General features: G+C 43.6%; 1 protein-coding gene across 1 annotated transcript; it reads left to right on the top strand.

Annotated features, from left to right (window-relative positions):
- The first annotated feature begins 108 nt into the window (after positions 1-108).
- On the top strand, positions 109-4,150 carry cdca7a (cell division cycle associated 7a). Its single transcript, XM_035603804.2, has 10 exons — positions 109-264; positions 1,009-1,155; positions 1,248-1,370; positions 1,458-1,658; positions 1,779-1,856; positions 1,965-2,156; positions 2,260-2,388; positions 2,480-2,629; positions 2,734-2,870; positions 2,971-4,150. Exons 1-10 carry the CDS (start codon positions 244-246, stop codon positions 3,002-3,004), a joined length of 1,212 nt encoding a protein of 403 aa, XP_035459697.2. The 5' UTR covers positions 109-243; the 3' UTR covers positions 3,005-4,150.
- Positions 4,151-10,460: the final 6,310 nt, after the last annotated feature.

Below are 10,460 nucleotides of genomic sequence, written 5' to 3'. Positions count from 1 at the left end.
GCGTCTTTCATATTGATTCGACCCCTCGTTTCTTACAGAACATTTGTTGCGTTGTCAAACTGCCCAATTGTGTTTTATGCATCTTCCGGGACTTTCCGGTGGCGCGGGAAATGAACCGAGCGCGCGCTGCGTGCAGCTGCAACGCGCGCATTGTTTCCCTGCACATCCGCCGAGAGACGTGTCGGTGTGTGCACCTCCGAGTCTGCGTCTGTCTGCGTCTGCAGGAAGATTGAAGAAAGAAAAATGACCCTGACACGCTCCAAGGTAAGAACAGTAACAACATTTAAAAGTCAAAGATTATCAGACATGTGGACTGTTCTGGTATGACCACCTTGTGATAGTGAAGCGTATCAGTTGTAACGTTAAAGCAGCGCGTCCTCACAGTGAACTTCCAGAAGTCAAGAAACAGCAATAGCTTTAAATAAATATTCCAATAATCATAATGTAAATTGATTGATGACCCAGTTATGAACATTTGGCTCGTTCAGCCACACAGGGGTGTGTCCCACGAGCCAACCTGAACAACTAAGTCTGTCCTTCGATTGAGTTAGTCCTTCGACTTAGTATTATTCTAATGATCAGCAGTTTCTTTACATGTTTAAGCAAAAATCCAAATACTATGCAATGCCACTGATGCACCTACTGGTTTCAAACAATCTATGTTACACTGAAAATTTTCAATTATTTTTGGTCTAAAGTTGTAGTTGGAACATTTTCACTGGGCTTCTGGCATTTTATCGACTAACTTATTTAGAAAGTCGATTATTGATCACGAAAGCATTAGATACTTGCAGCCCTCCCACGAAAAAGTGTTGATTCATTAGTTGGAGTCTAAACAACCGGATGACATCCTCGGCCGTCCATCGAGGCCAATTCACCATGTTGTCTGATTTAAACGTCCTCCTTCGAGAGTGACTGAGTTAAGACAGAAACCTTCCCGACTGTATGGAGTAACACTTCTGTCAGTGGCTTTTAAAAGACTCTAAACTCGTCTGTTATCATTTATAGAAACTGGCAGCTCCTCCACCTCCGTCCACCAGGATGAGTTTGAGGAGCTTCCGCAGCGTCCCGCTGGTTCCCATGGAGACCTCCTCCTCCTCTTCCTCCGATGACAGCTGCGATAGCTTCGGCTCCGATGGGGGCTTCGCCAATACGGTAACGTTGAATAAGCACGTCTCATCGTAGATGTAATAGTGGTCGATAATAGTGGTGGATGTGAAGCTGATGTCCCGTGTGTCTGTGTTCAGAAGAGCATCTTAAGACGGACGAGGAGGACGGCAGAGAAACCAGTGGTGTTTGAAGCTGCGTCAGAGGAGGACACGAACAGCGAGTTTGAGGAGAGTGTGATCAACAGGCAGATGAAATCAATGGTAATCTTTTTCTTTTGCAATATATTTCATGACTTCATTAGACACATGAAAGTTTCTTCTAACTCCAAATTGTATTTCCCTCTACAGAAAGTAGACTCTGAGCCTCCGAGGCGTGGCCGCAGGTCCACCGTGCTGAAGGTTGCCATGACATTCCCCTCAAAGAAGCAGGCGACAAAGAGGCCTGTGTCCGAACCGCTCCCCCAGCCCGAAGCACAGGACTCCAACTGTGAAGAGGAGGAGAACTTCATGAACAAGAGAGCCATGAACATAAAGGAGAACAAAGAAATGGTACAATTTACAGATTTTTTTTTTATAGAATTGTTACAGAAGTTTCGGTCATAAATCCTTAAAATTCCTTTCTTTTGTATCATTCATTGATTTGACCTTTTAATTCATATGTATTTATAGCTTGCGAAGCTCATGGCAGAACTGAACAAAGTACCTGGACTCTTTCCGAGACGAACGGCAATGTCGGCGTCCTCTACGGTAATTTCACTGAAAGAGAAAACTCTTCAGATTTGCATTTTTTCACATTCACTGCAAAAGCAGAGCATGTCTTCACCAGTGCTGATGATGCTATTTGAACCTTTTCAGCCCAGACAGGCACCTCGGCGGTCCGTGGGAACCCCGGGAGGTCGCAGGAGAAACCCGGAGCGTGTTTCCCGACCCCACACACGATCCCGTACACAGGTGGACGGACCCCCCAGCCCGACTCCAGAGGAGGAGCCCGAGGACAAGTTCAGCCTGGTCCGCAAAAGTCGCTACTACGAGGAAGACGACGAGCCAGTAAGTCATTTGGCAAACGATCTGTCTCCTAATACGTCGCCCTAAATTCTTATATACGGGCATTAATCACATTCTAATTGACGACATTTATTTTCTCGCACAGCCCCGTCGCCGTTTCTGCAATGGCGCCAAGGCCCTCCCTCATGTGGTGCGGCCTGTGGAGGACGTCACGGAGGCAGAGCTGCAGGGAATCTGCTTCAACGTGCGGGAGAAAGTCTACAACAGCTCCACCGTAGGTCCCACGCGCACTCTGGAGGTTTTGAGCAGCTGCGTTCTGTCGTAAAGCTCTGTTGCTGACGCCGGTCAAACGTTCTCTCCCTCAGGGATCCACCTGCCACCAGTGTCGCCAGAAAACGGTCGACACCAAAACTAACTGCCGCAATCCAGAGTGCGTGGGGGTGAGGGGTCAGTTCTGTGGCCCCTGTCTCCGTAACCGCTACGGAGAGGAGGTCGGAGACGCTCTGCTCAATCCCGTGAGTTCTTAACCGTAAAAGACTTTGTTTGCATTTAACCTTTTGTGTGTGTGTGTGTGTGAGACAAGCAAGTCTGACTGATTCTTTCTCACTGGTCCTGGTAGGAGTGGCATTGTCCGCCGTGCAGAGGCATCTGCAACTGCAGCTTCTGTCGAGCCCGAGAGGGTCGATGTGCCACGGGAGTGTTGGTTTACTTGGCTAAATACCAAGGCTATGACAACGTGCACGCCTATCTGAGGAGGTGACTTGAGCGTTTGTGGAAATGTGATATTTTAATTATAATTTTTTTTTTTGTATCACCTGGTTAACACTGAAGGTTTTGTTTTCTCTCCCCTCCACAGCTTGAAAAAGGAGCTGGAAGAGAGTAAAGAATGAAGTGTGGAGGAAGAATTGCTCCTGGACCAGACTGACGACACCTGTGACCGTTCTGACATGCCCACAGTTCAAATACTGTTAAAGCTTTCAACCCCAGAATCACAATACTTACTGATTATATTGATACTTATTGATTATATGGATACTTGTGAAATTTCACGTTTTTTTGTTTGGGGATTTTCCAACTCCTAAAGGAGGCAGACGTCCAGTCCCTCATCGTTCTATGATGTACATATTCCTGAAAAAAAAATCCAGTTTTCTAGCTGAATCATCCGAAAAACATGCAAAAAAAATGCTGCAAAAACACTTTAAGTCTTGTTTGAACGATCTACTTTATTTTACATTGTTTTAAATGTATAGGTTTTACTGTACACAGCCCACATGGACGTTAATTGGCCTCCATGGGATCTGTCCTTGTGCCTTTCTTTTACAAATCGGCTTGTGTTTTTACAAGTCATTTTTCCTTTTGGAGAAGTTTAAATGTAAAAAGGGAAACATTTTTTTGTGTGTTGCTTAGGACGTCCTGTAGAAACAGCCCAATGATCTGCGAGCCACTGAGGTGGTGCAGGTGGAAAAGGGCATCGACCGGGGTCCACTGCCTCTTCCCTCTGAGCCGCGAGCAACTGTGTGATATACTACAGCGCCTGCTTAACGCTCCTTCATTAGATAACTGTCACTAATGGTGTGGAAACAATTAGCACACTCTAATGGGGGAGTCTTCTACCTGTAAATCATTTTATCCTGCTAAAGCACGGTTTCTCGCTCTGCTTCAGTCTCTCTGGCTCATTTTCTGCCGTCCACTGTTAAGTAGAAATGGTGGAAAGGGGCACTCGAGTGGCGACGGAGTTATGGCCCTGCGTTTCCTGCTCAGAAGTGCCACGCTCTACACCGAATGACACGGAATTGACCTCTGTGACGTTCGTCTTTGAAAATGTGCTTCATTTGTGCAAAACCTGCAGCAGGATATACTCTGAGTAATCAGTTGGTTTCTTTACTGTAATAACGTGGAGGTTGTGTTCGAGGCGCTGTGTCCCTAACGGGAAGAGCGATGCTCAACTCTTGATGGGGATATCCGTCACCGTGACGCTCGCTTTGTGCTTATTGGGTTAACTGTACATTTTCATTAAAGCGTTAATCACTGCACAATCATGTTATCACTTTTCTTTGAATTGACCATCGCTCCATCCAGAACAGTGGCAGCTGTAATTACTGTTATTGAAAACGTGGGGGAGAGAAGCTGAATGCTGCTGGTGATTGAAGATCTTGAGGACCACGGAGGCCGGAGGTTATCTCTTAATCCTGGTGAAAAAGTTGACGCCGTCCTTTTTGCTGGTCACCACAGCCCCCTGCCGCCTGAGGGGGTTCGGGTTGTAGCTGAACTGAGTGCGTGAGGTAATCACCGTGTGCCACTGCCCCGAGCTGTATCAATTGTCGTGCACTAATGAAACTTGATCAGGTGGTCACTTTAATGTGTGAGGGGAAACGTCGAGTGGGAACTGCCCTTGCACAGCGCAGATTCAAAATCGGGGCTGCTGCCAACACTTTCAATTAATCTGTCAGGGCTTGTGCAATATCAAAACATTGAAAAATGTGTCATAACAATTTTCCAAAGACCAAGATGGCGTCTGAGAGACGATCCAAAACCCAAAGGAATTAAATTTAAAATGCCATCAAAAAAATCCTCGTTTTCAGGAATAGGTCGATATTTAGCTGTTTTGTATGATAAAACAATAAATCAACTATCAAAGTTGTTTCACTAATCAACTCATTGTACCAAAACACTCATACAAATCAGGGGTATATATTCCTTTAGATTACAAATGAGACTCTGCTAATGCATCAGTGTTCAGAAGAAGAAGAAAAAAACTCGCAAGCAAACAATAGTTGGTGCCCTTGTAGTCTTGGACTCACTGTGGCTCTGAGGAGGATTTACTAAAAGAGTGAAGGTCCCGTCTGCTTCTGGCCTCACTGTCCTAAGACTGTGGCCATTATGGCAGAAAATGTGTTAGAAAAGTTTGTGGCGCTGGAGGAAGATGGAACTCAGCCTTTCAGCGTTATTGTCCAATAGAATGGTTCCGTTTATATGATGACGAGGAGGAAGATTTCACACATGAAACATCTGATGATCCACAACTGTTCCTCTCCTCTTCTGGAAGAACAATAGATTCATTCATTTACCTTATTTACATTTTTTTTTTTACATTGCATTTCTCGTGTAGTGCAGAAAATCATATTTGACAACCCATGTCTTTGAGGAATGGCTGGAGTTATATTTAAAAAGTATGAAGCTAATATGCCTCATTTGAAGAAAAATAAATCATGACACTGTTGTTTTATTTACCTTGGGAATATTATTACAATATAATACTCTCCTCTTCAAAAGGAATGAATTCAATTGAATTGGATTTGTATGGTGCCAAATCACAACACACTGTATATGTCAAGGCACTTTACGAAGTAAGGTCGAGACCTCAGACAGTATCACAGAGAAACCCAACGGTTTCTGAATGAGACGTTTATACGGTGGCAACAACAATATGTTTGGAAACAAACTCAAGTTCCTGCTCACTGAAAATTCCACGTTTCTAATGGATGAATAAAGTGAACCTCTGACATCTCTATCTCACGGTCTATAGCTTCGAGCTGAAGATGCACTAACTAAAGGTCAAGTGTGTGTGTTTTACGCGATGAACGGGTCCAGCAGAATGATGCTGAATGGTTGAGCCATTTAATGGTACGAATGTAGTCACACTTCCAAGAGACCTCGTGTGTGTGCGTGACTAAAGCAACACTGAAGCCGTCACTGGCTCGTACGCTTTTGTAATAAAATAATTGTGTTGATTTACAAAACAAGGCTTCTGTTGTTACAGTACAGCCCCAATAAAGTCTGTAAATCTAGTGTTTATCTATCGGCACAACAATAAAATAAATCAAATTAAACTGACAGAGCAATGAACAACAATAAATAAAAACACCTGGTCCTATTTTACCAGCCTATAACAAAAATACACTGAATAACAATTGAATTTATATTTTGTCCAATCCTATATTCAGGATATAAGGGAAACAGAATAATGGGAATACCTCATGATGCAAGTCAGTGGAACTAATTCTGGTCAGTGGTTAAAACCTGCAGTTGACACAAAAACATAAACTTAATGAATATAATCCTCATACTTTTTAGGTCACATAAATAAAACTTCCAACACAACATCTCTTCTTTTTTCCCCGTCTTTCTTCCTCCAAAAGGAACATTTCAAAAAACATTATTAGTATAATAAAGATGCACTTGAAAATGCTAGTCCTGTATTAAATACCAATGATCATCCACTTTGGGGTGATGAATATTTAGGGCAGTAATTGTTTACAACGCTCAAGCATTGAGCTGATCTGGTAATCAGGCTATGAAATACAATATTTATTCATTAGAGCAGATTTAATGAGGCCTTGCGGCGCTAATTATGAAAACCAGTGTAGCAGTAAATGAGTAGCGCGCGGTGGCGGGCTGCGGGGTACCTGTGAGGAGGGACTGGGGGTTGAAATGCCCTGAGTGCCATGGCACAGTGAGCAGCAGCACACAGCCCACGACTGTGGCCGTCCAGCCCACAGCAATAGATCACCGGACCTGCAGACAGGTCGCAGATGGGCCCCACATCCCAGCATGCACTGCTCTCCCACCTCCCGGAATTAAGGCCGGATTTCCCCAAAGACTCTTTTGTCAACATTCTGCGAGTCAACATTCAACACTGTAGAAAATCTCAGACACACGCGGTGCTTCAGGTGGACGTGCTCAGCGCAGCAAGGCTTTTCACGTACACACCGTCAGTCATAAAGCGGAGACAGGCTGAGCACTTATTCTGCATTTTCTATTTGTATGCAGGTCTGCGGATATGGGGCAGGATTTCACAGCATAATATGGGTTTTGATTGACTGATATTTTCATTATGGCTGCAGGGTAGCATGAAGACTGTTAATTTGCTCGAGAGTCCTGCAGGTCGACGGTGATTGTAGTAGAGCCAGAAGAAAAGCTGAATAAATGAAACTCACAGGGCACAATCACAATCTGTGGGTCAAAATCAACTGATTAATTATAATTTAGAATCCGTCTGTCAAGCCTCTGTAATAAACACCCTTTCAGGCTTGCTGCTTATTAACCAGCTTCAGCTGGTGCAAGTTTAACATGCGACACATTGGTACGCCATGTATGGACAAGTTCAAACATGTTTCTGAAAATAAAATCAGGAGAAACATATTGATTGTTCCAAATTCCTGATGCGGCACGACAACTTCCTATACTCGAGCGTCTCTGACCTCCACTTCCTGGAAAGTGTGGCGAGGAGAGTGCACAGTTAAATGCACAGTGAGTGACTCTGGGTGGCAGGAGGCTTATGACATGTTCCTTTCCGCTCGTTCCAGCCGGCAAAGTGATGGAAACAGCAGCCTGGTCCAGGTGTCAGGGACATTATCAAAGAAAAGGGCTGCCTGCAGTAGCTCCATCTCACAGGAAATTGCCAACTCACCCTAACAAAGGAAGGCATAAGTGCACTTGCTGCTGCCTTCAAGGGGAGCGTGATAAGATGACATTATAAATACAGAATTGTTCCTGGAGGTGGAGGGGAAGCCAGCGGAAACTTGACAATCCTGTTTTCCGCGTGCACGTCTCGAGCCCGTGCAGGTTCATCCAAAAACAAAATCCATTTCTTATCCCCTTGTGTTTCCATACATTTTCATAAACTTGTCAACCTGTAGTCGTGGACATGCATAGTTTGAACGACTCGAGGCAGCAGGTTCGCATATAGTTCACAACTTCAGTCGCAGGATGATTGACAAACCAGCAGAAGAAGAGAAAGAATGATAGAGAGCAGATGAAAATTATGCAGATGATGCCCAATACACTCTTTATATGTGGTGAGTGTACGGTTTATAATAAGCAAACAGCAGGGACTATTTAACTCAGAACATGTTCAGGATTGCTCCTACACTTTTTGCATAATAAATAATGGGTTATTTTAATTGGCATTTTTGTGTTTCACACAAAATATTTCCTTTGTACTTTGTGTAAAAAATATCATTGTAAATATGGAATAATCTCTCAAAACAGATTTCACTCTTCATTAATGCCTCTGATAGATATTTGGGCTGTCCTCTCGTGCAACGCTTCTGCTCCTCTTCCCATCATGTGGAGGAGTTCAGCCTCCTGGTACACACTGCTCCATGACACCTGAGGGGGGAGCTCTAATACAGGCAGCTCCAAGTTAATCTCACTTTAACTTTCAGTAAAGTCTTCTGGATTGGAGGAGAGAGTGAAAGGATGCCAGAGCTTCACCTCACATTTCCCCGTACCTTCAATAAAATGGAGAAAAAAAGAATGTACAAATATGCTGCTCTGCAAACCCGGAGAAGAGCTGGAGTCTGGCAATGTCGCACAGGAGAATCAGCTCATTTTCATGCACTTTGTGTCTTTAATCCAGAGATCGCAGTCAATTCTCTAAAAGGAGTCCAGCAGCACACTTTGACTGTAGCAGGGGAAGGTGGGTGGGTGGGTGGGTGGAGAGGGTTGTGTGTGGGGGGGGGGGGGGGGGGGGGGGTAATTATGACCAGGGGAACACAGGGCTGTAATCTGTAAATCTATTCTTACCCTAAGTGAGAACTGGTACATTGGATTGATTTTTATTGAGATCATACATTATAAATGGGGCATGGAGGAGCTTACAGCCTTGAGATGGTGGTGCTCACGTGCTTCATTAATTTTTACTTCATTAACTCTCTCCTTCAGACCCTTCAACACACAATTCATTGCCGGCCATGAATCCAGGCTACAGATAAGTGGACAAGCCCGGGTACGACTTTCAGTGGAGTGGATCCACTGAGTAACTCTGTCCAAACAAATCAGTAACACATGAAATATACATAACCCCACATCAATCCGTAGTCGTGCACGAGGTCACTTCTCTCAAACTTGCGGCTTTATAAATAAGTAAATAAACTTTTCATAAAGGATAAAGTAATCGCTCAAGTCACAATAAGATGAAGTGCTTTATCGATATGACCAATCAAAAAGTCTTTAGAGCAAAAACTATTTTCAAGAAGCTGAGGAGAAAGAGCTCACCAGTGTCTCTTTTTCCCCTTAAAAAATATACATATACATTTTGGAATAGGTTATGGTTAAAATCCATATTGATAATTACAGATTATAATCCCTCATCCTCGGCTAGTTACTGTTCTTTCCTGCGGCGTGTGCACACTCACTTCTGCCAAACCAGATGCTGCAGCCGTCACTTTTTGTTTCACAGCAAGGAATTTCTAAAAATCCCCCATGGGCCCTTTAGAATGGGCCATTTGTTTAATATCATAGCCTTAAACCCAACAATATCAATCAGTCATGAAAGCACCTATGCATGCTGCTCTGCCCTGTGTCACCATTAAATCCTGAAAAGTGATGGCCTTCGCTGGTGTGCAAGGCGAGAGAAGGGAGGTAAAGTGGATGAATAAATGGATGGTGTGGACGGCTTGCTTTTGACCTTTTCTTTTTTTTTACTGATTGACCTATTCAGTAAGAATGGGAGTGTGCCTGTGCACCGCAGTGTAAAATCAACAGTGGATGCAGAACTCTTGACAGAAGTTGAGACTTGAAACATGATTGTTTGGTGTTTTCCCCAGGACTGTAGGAGACGTAAAGAGACATTTGAGGTAAAGAGCCCCAACAGACATGCCATCAATTGTTTAAAATGATTTCAATTCAAATTTGTTGTTTTATGTTTTTTTTTTAAAAATTTTATTACAAAAATGGTAATGTTCACGTGCTTAGTAAAAAAAAAAAAATATCCTAATCTACTTCTTCTCTTGCCTTGAAAAATCCAGTCCAATCTAATGTTTTGTAGATTTCTAAAGCTGAGCTGCTGGACACAAGATTTCTTCAACTCCACTAACAGAAATCCATTCTTGTAGGTTTTGAGTTCCCACATCACAGTTGTGATATCACCAAATCTAATGGTCGTACACACACACACACACACACACACACACATCCTAAACCCAGATTTAATGTGAGCACATAGAAGCGAGTCACGAGTTTGCTCATAGGCTAGATGTTATTTTTGAGGATAAAAATGGCTGATGATGACGAAGCCGAGGCGTATTTATGTAAGCTGACTCTATCTGTGTTGAATCTCTCATGGAAGCTGTGAAGTTGCTCATGCCTCAAACCTGTTGTCAGACTCTTTCCCTCGCCGAGCATGAGAACGACACATCAGTGAGCAGCAGCTAAGTGGCTTTCCCTCTGAGGCAGCATAAACTTCTTAACGTTTCAAATCTGTTGCGACAGCTGTCCCGGAGAACATTTTGGAGATCTGTCTCACCACACATGTTGAAATGATGATTCCCTCATTACGTTCGCCATCAAACAATATCTCCAAAGCTAACAGTTCGCAAAATCCAGTTAAAACATTTGGGGCCA

The sequence above is a fragment of the Scophthalmus maximus genome, chromosome 14 (assembly GCF_022379125.1).
Source record: "Scophthalmus maximus strain ysfricsl-2021 chromosome 14, ASM2237912v1, whole genome shotgun sequence".
In the NCBI taxonomy this organism is placed as follows: Eukaryota; Metazoa; Chordata; class Actinopteri; order Pleuronectiformes; family Scophthalmidae; genus Scophthalmus; species Scophthalmus maximus.
This window is presented reverse-complemented; position numbering and strand designations above follow the sequence as displayed.

Coding starts and splice junctions, on each gene's coding strand:
- cdca7a (XM_035603804.2), top strand. CDS start 244: ATGACCCTGACACGCTCCAAG. Junction 1,156..1,247: donor ATGGGGGCTTCGCCAATACG/GTAACGTTGAAT, acceptor GTCTGTGTTCAG/AAGAGCATCTTAAGACGGAC. Junction 2,871..2,970: donor GTGCACGCCTATCTGAGGAG/GTGACTTGAGCG, acceptor TCCCCTCCACAG/CTTGAAAAAGGAGCTGGAAG.